At 42.6% G+C, this 17,745-nt stretch overlaps 1 protein-coding gene across 1 annotated transcript in view; it reads right to left on the bottom strand.

The window, feature by feature from the left end:
• yme1l1b (YME1-like 1b) overlaps positions 1–16,143 on the bottom strand; it is a 31,419-nt gene extending 15,276 nt beyond the window's left edge. The window contains exons 1-11 of the mRNA XM_060906419.1: positions 15,971–16,143; positions 15,211–15,324; positions 13,175–13,355; positions 12,788–12,886; positions 9,355–9,464; positions 9,120–9,270; positions 4,106–4,189; positions 3,648–3,821; positions 3,376–3,528; positions 587–719; positions 425–487 (exon numbers count right to left, since the gene is read on the bottom strand). Of these exons, the coding sequence (XP_060762402.1) occupies positions 425–487; positions 587–719; positions 3,376–3,528; positions 3,648–3,821; positions 4,106–4,189; positions 9,120–9,270; positions 9,355–9,464; positions 12,788–12,886; positions 13,175–13,355; positions 15,211–15,324; positions 15,971–16,003 (1,295 nt within the window). The 5' untranslated portion in view covers positions 16,004–16,143. The remainder of the gene's footprint in view (positions 1–424; positions 488–586; positions 720–3,375; positions 3,529–3,647; positions 3,822–4,105; positions 4,190–9,119; positions 9,271–9,354; positions 9,465–12,787; positions 12,887–13,174; positions 13,356–15,210; positions 15,325–15,970) is intronic.
• Positions 16,144–17,745: the final 1,602 nt, after the last annotated feature.

Raw genomic sequence — 17,745 nt, 5'->3', positions numbered from 1 at the left:
AGATATATATTTTAAAAAAAGTATTTGTGCTATTTCAAGAAAGTGTACGATTACAGAGGATTTCTATAGAAAAGGAGCACAAGGCACGTGGAAGTAGTTGAGACTCATCGAGCCAAGAGGCTTCGGCTGAGCAATAAGAGTTTATAAACTGAAAACGGTCGGAGAATACATCAATAAAATCCACATGCAAGAAAAAGTCACCCACCCACCAAAAAATAAACACACTGACGCACATGAAACACATAAGGGGGAAAAAACCTAGCAAGGAAAACATAGATGAGAAAATTTAGACATAAAATGAAATCGAAGCATTAACTCAAGTGTCTAGCTATCGATATAAAGGCATGTAACAGGCATTCAAAAGTCACCATGCAGTCATGTTAGGCACTTACACACTCGCTGAAAGACGACTGAAGATACTCACTTATCTAAAGCTTCAGGGAAATTTGTTGCACCGATAATGATGACGCCTTCATTTGGTTTAAATCTGCAGATTAAAAAAAATTAAATAAAAAATCTGATACCCGTTCAACTGAAAAAAAAGAAAAAGTGCAGTGAAGTGCATGAAGGGTGGTGGCTCGCTCACCCATCCATCTCCGCCAGAAGCTGGTTGATGGTCTGCCTTGAATAAGGGTGCATGGGAGACTCGATTCTCTTCCCTCCGACGCTGTCGAGCTCATCGATGAAGATCACACACGGAGCATTCGCTTTGGCCTCCCCTAACGGAGAAATTAAAACACTGACATCGGGGCTGAGGATATAAACGAGTCATGCAGTTTAAATAAAACCTTCATGTTGAGTTTCATCATGAGGTTATGAGGGCACCAAGTTCATGAGTAGCCCTGCACGGTCCAAAAAAAAAAAACCCTCTGGAATGTAACGGCTAAGATCAGAAATGTCACAATCAAAAAAAAAGTGAAGAAAATTATTTGTTATCAGTAAGTGCTGAACAGCGTTCATTTTCCGTTACGAATAATTCACCACTTCCTGCAGTCTGAAGATAAGATTATTTGACGTTAGCGAGTTGCTTGAGGCGGATTATTTGACGTTAGCGAGTTGCTTGAGGCGGATTTCTGAAGATGGAGTGACGGCCGGGGGTGGGGGGTTCCTACGATTCTGCAGTGTGGAAAAAAAAAATTCTGAGAGAGAGAGACTGACCAACAAAGACAGAGAGACAGACACCAACAAAGAGAGACAGACACACACACCGACAAAGAGACAGAGAGAGAGAGAGAGAGAGAGAGAGAGAGAGAGAGAGAGAGAGAGACCAAAGAGACAGAGAGACACACACCAAAGAGAGACACCGACAGAGAGAGAGACAGAGACACACCAACAAAGAGAGAGACACCGACAGAGACCGACAAAGAGAGAGACACCAACAAAGAGAGAGACCGACAAAGAGAGACAGAGACACACCAACAAAGAGACAGACACCAACAAAGAGAGAGACACCGACACACACCGACAGAGAGAGAGAGACAGAGACACACCAACAAAGAGACAGACACCGACAAAGAGAGAGACACCGCCAAAGGAGAGAGAGACAGAGACACACCAACAAAGAGACAGAGACCAACAAAGAGAGAGACACCGACAGAGACCGACAAAGAGAGACACACCAACAAAGAGACAGACACCAACACACACCGACAGAGAGAGAGACACCGACAGAGACCGACAAAGAGAGAGAGACAGAGACACACCAACAAAGAGACAGACACCGACAAAGAGAGAGACACCGCCAAAGGAGAGAGAGACAGAGACACACCAACAAAGAGACAGAGACCAACAAAGAGAGAGACACCGACAGAGACCGACAAAGAGAGACACACCAACAAAGAGACAGACACCAACACACACCGACAGAGAGAGAGACACCGACAGAGACCGACAAAGAGAGAGAGACAGAGACACACCAACAAAGAGACAGACACCGACAAAGAGAGACACCGACAAAGAGAGACAGAGACACACCAACAAAGAGACCGACAAAAAGAGAGAGACACCGACAGAGACCGACAAAGAGAGAGACCGACAAAAAGAGAGAGACAGAGACACACCAACAAAGAGACAGACACCGACACACACCGACAGAGAGAGAGACACCGACAGAGACCGACAAAGAGAGAGAGACAGAGACACACCAACAAAGAGACAGACACCGACAAAGAGAGACACTGACAAAGAGAGACAGAGACACACCAACAAAGAGACCGACAAAAAGAGAGAGACACCGACAGAGACCGACAAAGAGAGAGACAGAGACACACCAACAAAGAGACAGACACCGACACACACCGACAGAGAGAGAGACACCGACAGAGACCGACAAAGAGAGAGAGACAGAGACACACCAACAAAGAGACAGACACCGACAAAGAGAGACACCGACAAAGAGAGACAGAGACACACCAACAAAGAGACCGACAAAAAGAGAGAGACACCGACAGAGACCGACAAAGAGAGAGACAGAGACACACCAACAAAGAGACAGACACCGACACACACCGACAGAGAGAGAGACACCGACAGAGACCGACAAAGAGAGACAGAGACACACCAACAAAGAGACAGACACCGACAAAGAGAGAGACACAGAGACACACCAACAAAGAGACAGACACCAACAAACACCGACAGAGAGACACCGACAGAGACCGACAAAGAGAGAGACACCAACAAAGAGAGAGACCGACAAAAAGAGAGAGACCGACAAAAAGAGAGAGACCGACAAAAAGAGAGAGACCGACAAAAAGAGAGAGACCGACAAAAAGAGAGAGACCGACAAAAAGAGAGAGACCGACAAAAAGAGAGAGACCGACAAAAAGAGAGAGACCGACAAAAAGAGAGAGACAGAGACACACCAACAAAGAGACAGACACCAACAAAGAGAGAGACACCGACACACCGACAGAGAGAGACACCGACAGAGACCGACAAAGAGAGAGAGAGACAGAGACACACCAACAAAGAGACAGACACCAACAAAGAGAGAGACACCGCCAAAGGAGAGAGACAGAGACACACCAACAAAGAGACAGACACCAACAAAGAGAGAGACACCGACAGAGACCGACAAAGAGAGAGACCGACAAAAAAAGAGAGAGACAGAGACACACCGACAAAGAGAGAGAGGCACCGACAAAGAGAGAGAGGCACCGACAAAGAGAGAGAGGCACCGACAAAGAGAGACACACCAACACACACACACAGAGAGAGAGAGAGAGAGAGAGAGAGAGAGAGAGAGAGACCGACAAAGCGAGACACCAACAGAGAGAGAGACTGACAAAGAGACACAGAGAGAGAGAGAGAGACACAGACAGACCGACCAAGAGACTGAGAGAGAATTCTGCATCAGAATTCGGCGGTGCTTACGAAAAAGGTTCCTGATGCGGCTTGCTCCGACCCCAACGAACATCTCGTCAAACTCTGATCCGGAGGCGTAGTAGAAAGGCACGTCGGCTTCCCCAGCCACGGCACGCGCCAGCAGAGTTTTCCCGGTTCCTGGAGGCCCGACTAACAAAATCCCTGCGAAGGAAACGTCAAGTCGGACCTCATCATTCCCACGCAACATAACTTACAGACTCCATGAACAACGAACAAACAATACGTCCCGTCTACATGTGTATTTAATAAACTACACACACCTTTAGGGAGCTTTCCTCCCAGGACGGTGAACTTCTGCGGGTTCCTGAGGAACTCCACGACTTCCTGCAGCTCGTTCTTGGCCTCCTCCACTCCCTTCACATGCTCGAAGGTGACGTTTTTCATCTGGACCGGGTCCACTGCCGAGTCCAGGCCTGATGTGGTTCGGAATCGCACTGTCCGGAACGGTTAGATTACAGTTCACACACCAACAGCACGCTGCACTCCACTCCACTCCACACACACACACACATGCGCGCACACACTGCACTTCCCAAACCCTGCTGCCATGCTCACAGGAATTAGAGTATTGGAGTATAACTGTGCTTAACTCCAGAGATCTTTTCAGATCTCACATGCACAAAAGGTAAATCAGTGATCATTTGCAGTAACAAAAACACGATGCACACAGCAGGTGCTGGAAAGCACAAACGGATCAAATCAGACCAGAAGCCTGTACCCGATAGAAACGGCGTTTTGGAGAGTCCATACAATCCAACCAGCAAGAGGATCAACAGGATCAGTCGCGTTCGCCTTAACGACTCTACAGAAGAAAACACAGTTCACAAAGACAAACATTAATGCATTACACAACTAACCAAACTCGAAATTGTTCACTGAGCCTGAGGCGGATAATTCTTTTAGTATAAATACACAGGTGATTATTTAAAAAAAAAAAAAAATTCAAACTTCAAAAGTGGCATGCAAAAGTAACAACGGCACAGATTTGTGTCACTTATCTACGCTGACTCACGTACAATACTTTGAAATCGATTAATTAAAAAAATAAAATAAAATTCCACCTTACCTTTGAATAGTTTTAGACCAAACTTCGTAGCATCTTTAGTGCTTTTAGGAACAGCATTTTCTTACATCGTTTCTAATCCTTCCTCACTTACGGCGATGAAGCGACTGGCCGCCATTTTGCAGAGTCGCTCGAGGTGATTATCAATAATGGTCAAGAGATTCAGACTATCGGCGTGCACGATTTTCTATAATCGCCTCCGTATTTATACTAAATCCGACTAAACTGGAAAGATGTTCATGGATAAAACTGGGAATGAAAACTATTACACCGTGCGTATAGATTATACAAGTGATGAAAAGTTTTATTTACCGAGTTTACTACTTGTGAAGGATCTGAATTAAACCTTAACTACGAGTCGAACGAGAATCAGAGCTGATCTCCAGGTATTATTTTTCCGATGATTCTAATCTTGTGAAAGCAGCACCGGTGTTCGCTTCCACACGGAGAGGAAAGAACAAGCTCAACGCTCTCCGTCTCTCTCAGATCAGTCTTAACACTGCTTTTGCTCAAAATACTTTATGATAAAATGCATCATAAAGTTCTAATATTAAAAAAAATTACACTCTAAGTCGTGACCAAGACGAATTCTTGGACATATTCAAACTACAAATGTCAAATTTATAGTAAATGAATATCAGCCCTAGTAAATATCAGTTATCAGCGTCCTTGATTACTAATGATCGATATCGGCCCAGAAAAAACAATCAGTCAACCCCGACTTTTTAAACTTATCCCCCCCCCAAAAAAAGCAGCATTTGTTTCACTCTTTTTGGGCAAATATACAGTAGTGTGAAAACGTCTTAGGTATGTGTAAAGAAATGCTGGAGACCAAAAATGGTTGGGAAAAAAAAAACGTTAACATAAAAAAATACGATAATAAATCAGTAAGCCATAATAAACGAGATAAAGTCAATATTTGGTGTGAGACGAGCCTCTGCTTTTAAAAATGACTGCAGTTTTATGCGGAAATGAGCTGTAGGTTTTACTGAGCGTCTTACAGAACCAGCCCCAGTTCTTCTGGACACTTTTACCCCTTTTCCACCAAATCAGTTCCAGGGCTGGTTCAGTGCTGGTGCTGGTTCACAACTCGTTCAACTTGCGAGCCAGCTGAGAACCAGTTTGCTTTTCCATAGCTCGCGGTGCTAAGAGAAGCCACGTCATTACGTCGCTGTATACGTCAGTTACGTCGTTGTATACGTCATTACGTCGCTGCGTTTGCATAAACCTTAGCGTGAATATCGAAGCAAAAACAACACGGAAGAAGCAGCAGCAACAACAATAATAATGGATGACCTCGCGTTTGTACAGCTGCTGCTTCTCGTCGCTTAAAAATGGCGATCTTTCACGGTCTTGTTATTGTTGTTGGTCTTAACAACTCCGCCCCCCCGCTGACGTAAGCGGTTCTTTCCTCTGGCCCAGCAGAGAGTTGGTGCTAGCCTGGAACTGGTTTTTCTGGCCCCAGAGCCAGTTCTTTGTCAGTGGAAACAGAAAACCCGGTTCCAAACTAAGCACTGGCCCCGAACCAGCCCTGGAACTGCTTTGGTGGAAAAGGGGCAACCTTCATTTTGCACCAAAACCCAGCAGCCTTCATTATGTTTCCTTTTGTAATCTGAAAGATGCTCTCTTCTGGAATATGCTGCTCAGATACAAACTTTTTTCCCCCCTCGTAACATTTAATTTTGTGCTGGGAAAAAAGCAAACATTTGGAACTCCAGAGATCGAAACAGGCAGTCGCCCACTTGCCAATGCGAGTTGGAAAGGGTATGGGCGACTAGTGACAACATGTACTCGACCGAGTGGGCGACTGGCTCGCCACGCTATACATCAAACTACTCACTGCCTCAATGGTTTCTATCAACGATTCTCGCCCATTTTAAACAGAACTTGGTCTATTTTACCGTTTTTTACGATAATTTCAATAGATTTTGTGAGACATTTGTCAAGTTGGTATAGACACGGGCGCCGCCATATTGTTTACGTGCGCAGTATACACCGCTACATGCAACATGGCTGCACGAAGTTTCGTTTCTTCCCGTTCATTTTCGTTGCTGCCCGTGAAGACAAATGTAACTTGAACCGCTATTGGTCAGATAGATTAGACCCCCGCGAAGTTTAAAAGTCCTCGGCTTGACATTTCTGACAGCTATCAAAACAAACGGATATCGCTCAACGAGTACGTGGCCCTTATTCAAGAGTGTTCACAAGAAATCATCCACCAATCCATCTAGGAATCAGAATGAGCCGAATCAACCTAGCACCAGCAAGGATACACGGATCAATCAACCTAAGCCCTAAGGCAGTGGTCACCAACCTTTTTATGCCCGAGATCCCGAACCTCTGCCTAGATGGCAAGCAAGATCTACCCCTTGAAGCGTTGACAGAAAAAGAAATCCAGACTAGACTGTTTCAAGTTGAGGCTTTTTATTTAGCCTGATTTTAACTGAATAAGATTTAAGACCCTGGTCCAACTTTTTAATTTCTTGTGAGAGCTGACGAAATGACTTAATTTCAGTACAACATACAATGGAAATTAACTATACACAAAAAAAATATATAGGCCTATATCTGTAGTGAGTAGAATGAATGAACCACCAATGACTCAGATTGTTATTAATATCAACTAATAATATTGTAATGAGAAAGCTGAACTGTTAACATCAGTTGCACTGTCTTGTTTGTATTGTAACACTAAATTAATTAATTTCACAGCAACATAAAATGGAAATTGTCAACTGAAATTACAACACCACAGTGATGATATATCACAAATTGTAACTTAAGTGACAAAATGACAACTTCAATTCAACATGAACTGATTTTCTTTAACCATACACACACACAATAAAGACAAATATGAACTTGCAGTGTTGCTACTACCAATGACTGCTGTCATGCTACAGAGGTTACAGTTCATCACGCAACTCAAGTCAATGTGATGGCTGTGACTGAACACGGTCAGTGAGTGCCTTATAGTTAGGTTCATATCACGTATCATATTACGGCAGGAACAAGCAGTAGGAACATCCATGACCTTACGCTTAAAGCTCGACAAAGGGAAAACTTGACAGCAAGCTAATTAGCATGTTAGCGGCTACAGTCGGTACTCGGCACGTTAAAAGTGGGTCAGCATTTTAACGACATAACGTTACTGTACAAGCAATGCTTATTTAACGGTAACAAACTTGAGCCCTATATGTTGAAATTCCTCTCTTATTCGTTCAATAATTTATCACACAGTCTTACCTCAGTCAACTTCTTCCCTCCTTCTGTGGAAATTCAACGTCTCAGACGCGGACACGAGTGGGCAGGGGATGCGTTTGATTAAGTCTCCTGATTGGCTGGTGATAGATTGGTGGGCGGGGGATGCGTTTGATTAAGTTTCCTGATTGGCTGGTGATGGATTGGTGGGCGGGGAATGCGTTTGATTAAGTTTCCTGATTGGCTGGTGATAGATTGGTGTCATTATAGCGCGTCGGAGCGGTTCATGCCAGGCTCGAGTCCGATCCACCACTCCGCGGAAACACTTCAAGAGCTACAGTAACACTGACAGCCAGGTTATATCCTCACGGTTTTACAGGCAATATCATGCTTCCTTTTGTAAAGAGGCGGCAGAAATTAAACGGGGGCGGGAATCACAGAAAGGGGGGCGGCCCGCACCTCTAAAACCCCTCGTGGAGAACCCTGTACTGTATTGCGAGGCTATCACCATGGTGACGACGCTCAGAGACGCAAGACGTAAGCAGCAGGAGTTAAAAAAAAAAAAAAAGAACCCTGCGACACAGAGGGGGAAAGCTGTAGTGGGCCTATCGGAAGACATGTAATATGAACGCCAATCAGATATACTGCAGTGTATTTCTGTATAATCTTCCAATTTCTTTCCTCATCCCCCAAGATCCACTGGGAAAGCCTCCGAGATCGACCAGTCGATCGCGATCGACGGGTTGGTGACCTCTGCCCTAAGGTTTCGAAGATTGTGATGATAATGAGATGACCGAGGAAGAAGTTTATAGACAGTTGAAATTGATCACTCATGTATAATATGGTTGTATTATATGAATAAATATATAAAATCGGCTTGAAATTTGTAATTATAAATACGGAACAGTGCTACTCCATTCGGACCAGTACCTCTGAGAGGCACTGGTCCAAATGGACCAGTGCTCCCAAATTCCTGTTTCGATCCCTGGAACTCTAAAATGTTTTCGTACCAACTCGATAATGTAGAAGTCATCAAATAGAAATCTATAACAAAGTTTGTATGGAAAAAAATATAATAGGGTGCCTAAGATTTTTGCACAGTACTGTAAATCTTAAAAAAAAAAAAAAAGACAGAATCTGATCTGGTAATGGAGAAATGCTTAATACACATTTAATCTCTCCTTTTATCTCGGCTAGTTCTTGTAATAGGGTTAACAAAGCCAGTGAGTTGTACACATTGCCAGATAAACGCCAAAATAACGCATTACCTCATCAGTTGCTGAATAAATCAGAGGAGTAATGGTAATACGTCACCATTTCCTCTGGAATTAAACGGTGTTTGAAATTTCTTCTATCTGGGATATTAGCGAATCACTCATCCATCTTTATTTTCAGAGATTAACATTTTTGAGCTGCCTCAAGTTGTGAAGTCTTTTCTACACCAAGCTAAAACCGACTCCAGCCTGACCTTGTGTTCTCTGCGTGAGAGCCTGAGCTTTCAGAAAGCCCTCTGCGAAACCCGTCTTGAATGCGTCGTGATGCGCGTCAGGAATGTTTCTGCTTTTCAGAAGATTGTCTAAAGTCTCTGGAATTTGACTTTTGTCCCGCATCAGTAAGCCCTGCAGAGACAGAAGCGATGCAAACAGATAAGAAAACTTCTTAAAACACAGATTCACCAGGTTAAGTTTCCACACGGATCAGACCTTCATAAAAGACGGCGTGAACGTGTCGGTTTCCTGCGAATGCTCAAAGCCACTCTGAAGACGCCTCGTTTTCGACTTCAGGGTTTTAAAGCCTCGTCTTTGGATCAACACTGAAAGAAAACAAGAAAACACCTTTAATAACATACCACTGTCCTATACTGCATTTTTAGTTTTACTATAGATTAGTGCTGTCAAGCGATTAAAATATTTAATCGCGATTAATGTCACGACTGTTATAGTTAACTCGCGATTAATCGCAATTTAATCGCACATTTTTGTCACATGAAAAACCATTGTAATTCTCTTATCAGCATAAAAACGTGAATGGGCTTGCTTTGTATTGCAAAGCATAACACGTCTTGACACAGCCACTGCAAAGTGAAACCTAAGCCGAGCACCGGGGCTGGCAAAAGAACCATGAGTGAAGTGATCTACTGCTTGAGTTAGTCTACAACTCTAATCAGAGAGACAGGTTACACAGTGACGGTAGGCTTGACATGCTTGATTATAATATAAAGTACACTATTATATTAACCAAGTTGTTCGTTGATAAATATTGCATTGAATCTGATCTTTACTGTTTCAGCTCACTTAACACATTTTGTACTTTTACACTTTCTGCCTGTTGATGCGTCGCGCTGTCCAATCAGAGGCGGCCAAATTTGCATATTACAGGAAGGATTTCTGGGATAGCATTGAGTTTACAGTTCAGAGGGATGTGGCTTCTTTAGACGCTGTCTTCTTAAAACTGAATGAATATTTAAAAAGAGCCAAATGAGCCAGTCTTTTGAACGGCTCTTTTCAAAGAACGGATCACAAAGATGCGGATCCCATCAAAGAGCCATAAATCCCATCTCTACTAGCGCGCCCTGCCCGCGCTGGTTCTTTGGGGGAGGAGGGCAGAGGACTCTGGCTGTGTGGGGCATTACAGTCTAGCTGCTATCGGTTTTCTAAGCAAAGTCTCTGTTTCAAGTTCCTGGCAGTTTCAAAAGCTTATGAAAAACCTACATCATGTCACAGAGCGTTAATCTCGCGATAAAAAAATTATCGCCGTTAAAATTGAGTCAAGTTAACGCGTTAATAACGCGACATTTTTGACAGCAATACTATAGATACATCTTTAAAAATGAACCCAAACTGATTAAAATGGCAGATTTATTTTTAAAATTCTTGACAGAATCCAGCTCAGAATTAAAGCTAGACTGCCCTTCAGATTTTTCAAGTGTAGGTCATAAAAAGAACTCTCCCCCCCCAATTATTTTTGTTTAGTGACCGAAAGCTACTGAATTCGAATCACAGGTTTCCAATTTTATTAGTTTTTTTAAACAGAACAATTAATGAATTTATCTCCACATGGCCCTAAATTCTCCGCTATTTTTTCCTGCTTCACCATGACCCAATACAAGATACTACACCATACATCACATCACATGGTGGGCTTTCCCCGTTCGTGCAAGGCATTGTGGGATACAAATTTGAAACAGGAGAGAAAAATGGAGGACGCGAGTGTGCGAATGAAACGTGAAAGACCGACTACAGTAACGGAAAGAAAGCGAGAAGAAAAAGACGTTATGTTATATACGAAGGAAAGGAAACGCAGGACCAAACTAATAAATATGGGCGCTCAGCGAGCACCTCGGTGTGATCAGCTGTTCGTTTAGCGACAGAATGATGGAACTGTCAGTGCACGCTCAAAGGGAAACCTGTAGATGGCAGTAATGCGACACTGTGGATGCCAGCTGCTGTAAAACCCAAAAGAAAGTAAACCTGCGCATGCGCACACGGACTTCCTCTGTCTGCTTGACCGCGCGAAGCGAGCGATTTCATGCACATTATTTGCTTTAATCCCCTCAAATTAAAGAACTTCCCAGCCACAGAATTTAAGATATTACAAAAATAAATAAGCATCACAATGACCACATTTCAGAGGGAACTAAATTTCCCCAGTTTTATGAAATCGAAAGGCCGTATAGCTTTAAATTATTAATTCTGTACACATTAACAGTGAGTTACAGGTTTGTTAAATGCAACTGGATGTTTGGCACTTATGTTCTATATAGGGGTGACACGGTTCACAAAAGTCGCTGTTCGGTACGTATTGCGGTTTGAGGTCTGCGGTTCGGTACGTATTGCGTTTTTTTTTTTAAATCTTAAGTACTCTGTATTTGGGCATATAGCCTACTATTTACCTTAAGTAAACATAGTTTAGGATACAGCATTTAAGAGAAGTTAAAATTATAGTTACAATGAAATAATCATGCACAAACTGAGTTTGAGTTGACATAAGCACATTTTATGAACAATCTCTGATGAAAAGCCAGGTAGTATTTTGAAACAGCAAGAGGGAAGACATGGATGATTTCAACAGCTTTTTTATTTACTACAGTATTTATACAAAGTGTCATCCTCTATGTACGACGACCTGCCTTCTCCACTCCCACTTGCCATTTTTGCACTTGCCATCCACACTCTGCTGTCACTTCAATTCTTTCGCGCAGGGGTGATAGCGTTCCGCGTACCGCGGCGCCGGAAAAAAAAAAAAAATCTAGTTCGCCCATTATCCTGTGTCATTCTGAGATGCGCAGATAGACAGTAAAGGGAATTCGAAATTATGGATTTCCGGCGTACCGCGGCACCGGAACGCTATCACCCCTGTTTGCGCGAAAGAGAACCACGTGGTTTCATACGGGCATTCGGCTTTTTTTTTTGGCGAACGTCTTAAATAGGGGTACCGCGGTTTATACGCGTATTGCACCGCAACAGGCGTATCGTACGGTTCGGTTTTTTTCCCATAAGCGTGCCAAGCCTAGTTCTATACTGTTATACAACACCTATATTACCTACAGTATATTATATATACACACACACACACACACACACACACACACACACACACACACACATATCCGGGGACCCAGGTTCGATTCTGGCCCGAGGTCATTTCCTGATCCCTCCCCGTCTCTCTCTCCCGCTCATTTCCTGTCTCTACACTGTCCTATCCAATAATAAAGGTGAAAAAAGCCCAAAAAATATAAAAAAAAAACCCCAAACAATATTATACCTCTCTCTAATAAACAATAACCATAATATACAATATCTATAACATATGATGCATAAAAAATATCAATAATGCACATTATATCCCTCATCAAAAAAATTCCTGTGCAGGGATTGGCCAAGCACGGCTCACGTAGCCGTCTAGAAACAAGTTGAGAATTTAATAATGGTAATTGTGCCAGTGTGTGATGTGATACAAACTAATAATAATAATAATAATAATAATAATAATATCACCTGACAGACACTCACTCATGAAGCATTGATCCCTAACTGCCTGGCTGACCGAGCTTCGTTATCGGACCCAATTTCACTTTGACGACGAACAACATGGAGGGTTTGCGATATTATAAATGTTGCTGTGAGTGCAAGTTACCTGGCCACATGTTTAAATCAGCACACACGGTCTGAAGAGCAGAAGGCCTCTGTTTGCAAAAAACTGGCGATGCCACGCCCATCGTTGCAGCAGAAAAACCTAGGTGAGAGAAAAACAAACAAACCATCATGCCCTGATGCAACAAATTTACATTTTAATCAATTCTATGCAAATCAGATACGCTCTAAATGCGACAAAACATTTCTTCATTTGCACACTTCCAACCTGCAACTAGTTCCTGTTCACTGTTTGGAAGAAAAACTTATAACCGTAGCGATCATCTTGTCATACATGACCTCATTAAATGTATCGACATATTCGGAATAGAAAACAAAACTGGACACGCCCACAAGAGGCAACTCGTATTGAAATCTGCATCTCTCTCACCATATTTGTTGTCAAAGAAGGAGTCATTGGACAGGTAGGACGTCCTCCAGGGGTGCGATTCAGATCTCAGGGGTTTCGAGGATACGTCCTGAGTCATGCAAGGCAACAGTCTGTCCATAAGTTCGTCCAGCTGTCCTAATCCCAGATCCGTCAATCCTACATCTCTGAGGTTCCATGACGGCTGTGCAACATGATCACGGGATAAAGATCATCGTTAGATTGCCATTTTACCAGCTGGGAGGTCCGTATCGTCAAATACTGTGACCGAGGTCTTAAAGTACTGACTGAGGACCTCTGAGCTGGTCAGTATTCAAGGCCGAGGTCACAGTATTTCACCATACGGACCGACCTTAAGCTGGTAAATAATATCTCTCATTCTCATCTCATTATCTCTAGCCGCTTTATCCTGTTCTACAGGGTTGCAGGCAAGCTGGAGCCTATCCCAGCTGACTACGGGCGAAAGGCGGGGTTCACCCTGGACAAGTCGCCAGGTCATCACAGGGCTGACACATAGACACAGACAACCATTCACACTCACATTCACACCTACGCTCAATTTAGAGTCACCAGTTAACCTAACCTGCATGTCTTTGGACTGTGGGGGAAACCGGAGCACCCGGAGGAAACCCACGCGGACACGGGGAGAACATGCAAACTCCGCACAGAAAGGCCCTCGCCAGCCACATGGCTTGAACCCGGATCTTCTTGCTATGAGGCGACAGCGCTAACCACTACACCACCGTGCCGCCCTTGGTAAATAATATATTAATTTTTTTCTTTACCAAATTCTAACAGAAAACGAGAGCGCCTGAAAGGGAAAACTGAGCCGAGCCGCCATTTTGAATCTTCATTCACGGCCTCCTTGGTATACAAGTGCACTTCCATGGCAGGGAAAATATATTTTTTTAATATAAAATATTTTGCTGCCTATGTAGTCCCCCATTTATAGAAAATTGAGTCATTCGGGATTCAGCCATGTTTTTGCTCGGCGTTAGCAACAGTTATAGGTTTTTAGCTTTCTCCTGAAATGTTTTCTTTTATTTCTTCTTCCTCAGGGTAGTAAAACTCGCTTTCGCTGTGAACACTGTCGTTATCGCTATACATGATGTAAAATTAATGCTATTTTGAATCCTCATTCACAGCTGTAATGCAAATTGCTTCCTCCTCGGTATACAAGTGCACTTCCATGGCAGGAAAAAAAAAAAAAACACTACATTTTGCCGCCTATGTAGTTCTCTATTTATACAAATAGGAGCCATTCAGGATTCAGCCATGTTTTTGCTCGGCGTTAGCAACAGTTACAGGTTTTTAGCTTTCTCCTGAAATGTTTTCTTTTATTTCTAATTCCTCAGGGTAGTAAAACTCACTTTCGCTGTGAACACTGTCGTTATCGCTATCCATGCTGTAAAATTAATGATATTACAGTATACTGAAAAATGCTAGCAAAAATTAAGATTTTTGATAATCTTATAAATAAATCTTATTTTAAAAAAAAAAAAGACAAAATTATACTATGTTGGTTGTTGTTGTGAATGAACGAGTTGCTAGAGGTCCGTAACTGGGGTCCGTAGAGTGCAGGATTTGATGGAAACCACACCGCGAAAAAAAAATGATATTAGTAACACTCAGTGACAATTTTGACAGTATCTCAAGACTGTGACATCACAGAGCTCGCAAGAGCTGGGCAATATAACAATATAATCTTGATATCGTGATATATTATGTCATTTTTCTGAGATGCTGCTTTTTCGTGATCACCTCAAGGCAATTTAGAGTCACCAATCTACCTACTGGTATGTTTACAGGAGACGGGAGGAAACTGAAGAACCTGAAGGAAACCTACATGGACAAGAACACGAGCTCAGGATCGAACCCATGATCCAGGAGCTGTGATGTTGCGGCGCTAGGTCACGTCAAAATCTGATGGTACAACGGTTCCGCTGTTGACAAACAGGTAGATCGTTTGACCAGCTCGACCGGTTCCGACCCGCGTACCTGTCCGGTGTTTCGATGGGAACGGAACAGAACAGACGTACCTCTGCGGTGATGTGTAGTTCTTGCTCAGTTCTCCTCTCTCTGTGCTGTGGTTTGACCACTGAACCTTTGAATGAGTGAAAGGTGTTGATCAGCTGACTCAGTGGAACTGTGACCTGAGTGAACATCAAAACATTCAGCTTCAATTCATTCAGGTGCTCATTTCGCGCATGCGCAGTGACAGTTAATCTTCTGACGCAACACGATAAACAATATAAATGTATTATTTTAATAACGTTTTATCCGCGACACATCACTTAAACTTTCCTTTCTTTACAAATAAGCTTATAACGTACGTGCATAAAAAAATATTTTAATAACAATAATAAAAATCAACATGTTTCTCAGTCAGTTCCCAAACTCTTGGCCTAAAACTAGGTGGAAGAATCCTATATAGTTCTCTACTCCCTACATAGGCGCCCTACATGTAATAGAAACGAATGACTTCCGCATCCTACTTAGTGCACTCCCTTTATGCTTAGCGACCGATTTGGAATTGAACCAGCATTTAGCTACGTGCTAATAATATTGGACGCTTCTAAGCTAAAATACAAATTAGTTATCAAACCAAACTCTTAGTAGAAAGTTAATAATTAAAAATGATCATCAAGTCCGATTACAAGCTTATTGACGAAATGAAAACTGCTAAGATACAGCTAAAAAGTTAGCGTTAGCACTAGTATTCGCGTTAGCATTCGCAAACACTTGAAGCTAACGAACGTTGCAGCTAAACAGCGTTAGCTAGTGCGCTTCTACAGTTACCTGCGGCTGGACTGTAGATGAGAAAGAAAACATTTCTGATAAAGCGACGATAAATTCTAAGCGCCACGACACATATAACTCGATTCGAGTTGTGTTAATTTAAATGAAGCGTCCTCCAGGCCAATCAGACACCAACAGCGGGCTTTTTCCGCGAGCGCTACGCAGCTTTACTGCCCCCGTGTGGACGCTGTGATATCACACGCTTCGGTTTTAGTTCAGCTCTTTACATTGTGCTTTTCAAACGGAATACTTTTGTCATGAAAATAAAAATAAAACAAACACATCACAATTACAAACCTTTTCTGTGTCACATTTCGAGGTCAATCGTTTGAAATCATTTCTTTAATGGAATAAATTTTGTTATTAATTTCAACTGAAACTCAAAGTCACATTAATATATCTCAATTAATGCTATAATTTCAACAATAATTACTGGCTTTTAATCTCATCTCATCTCATCTCATTATCTCTAGCCGCTTTATCCTTCTACAGGGTCGCAGGCAAGCTGGAGCCTATCCCAGCTGACTACGGGCGAAAGGCGGGGTACACCCTGGACTAGACCCCGAAGCCGTTTGTTTTCAGGATAATGGCTGGCTGATGAAATTATTGGCTGGCTAGCTGACTCAGCCAAAACCTTAATGGCTGCTGCAGCCACCAAAATGTTTATGGCTACAAATGGCTGATACTGGACGTCACTGTGTGGCATATATCCGGGCGAACGGATCAAACAAATGGGGGGAATAAATAGCAAATTACCACAGGTCCCCTGGTCTCTTACTTCATTGTAAATATAAATCTAGCAAGATTGGAGTTCAATGCTAATAATAAACTAATCTGGATTGTTCGAGGAAGGCATCTAGCTATCTACTCTCACTAGCAATGACCAGTGAAGGACTGGCAGCTATCTTACTATGATGAAAGTAGAGTGGTGGAGTACTTTTTTTATCAATCTCGAAGTATGTGAATAGGGTTGCCACATCTGAGTTGTAAAAAACCGGGACACATCGGTCGGCGGCCGCGCCTGCGCGCACGTACGAGCGCGGGGGTTGAGGGCTGCGGACACGCACATCTACGATGCCTTATGCCTTATGTGAATGTTCACGTTTAAAAATAAAACAGTTCAACTGGTGCAGTTAGGCGTTTAGTTAAAATTCATTTTGTCTTCTTAACCCTTAAATGGGCACTACCACAAATATTATTACAAAAAATTATTTCATATAGGAATGATCTTATTTGGACGCCAATATTTTTTTTAACAATATTTTTTTTTCTTTTTGACAGGTACCGGATCTTCTACTTCATTCTGTCCGACTCCCTCATCGTCTGTCTCTCCTCCCATTCCGTTTCCAAATCAAAATAATACAAATATAATCAATATAATTTCTCTCAGTCTGCTTCGTTGTTGTTTTAGCCTTTTCTCTGGAGAACTGAACTTTAAAAGTTAGACTACCGTATCATACCAAATAGCCCTAATCCTTTGTTTTAATCACAAGAGAGAGGTGCTATGTTATTGGGACAACTGATTTATTCATTTCTCACGCCAGTGTTCAGGCATTCTTTTTTGATATATTTAATGATTTATTTAATGATTCATTTATTGATGAAATTGGCCCAGGCTTTAGAACCAGCCTTTATCAGAATCAGAACATAGGAAGTAGACAGCCAGCCTACTCGCGCACCGACCAAGGGAACTCTCACCTATTGTTTGGTATTACGGTATTCCAGTATCTTTGATTTCGCGCGGCCGCCGTTGTATTGACCACGATCACCTAGCA

The sequence above is a fragment of the Neoarius graeffei genome, chromosome 23 (genome assembly GCF_027579695.1).
Source record: "Neoarius graeffei isolate fNeoGra1 chromosome 23, fNeoGra1.pri, whole genome shotgun sequence".
Taxonomy (NCBI): Eukaryota; Metazoa; Chordata; class Actinopteri; order Siluriformes; family Ariidae; genus Neoarius; species Neoarius graeffei.
This window is presented reverse-complemented; position numbering and strand designations above follow the sequence as displayed.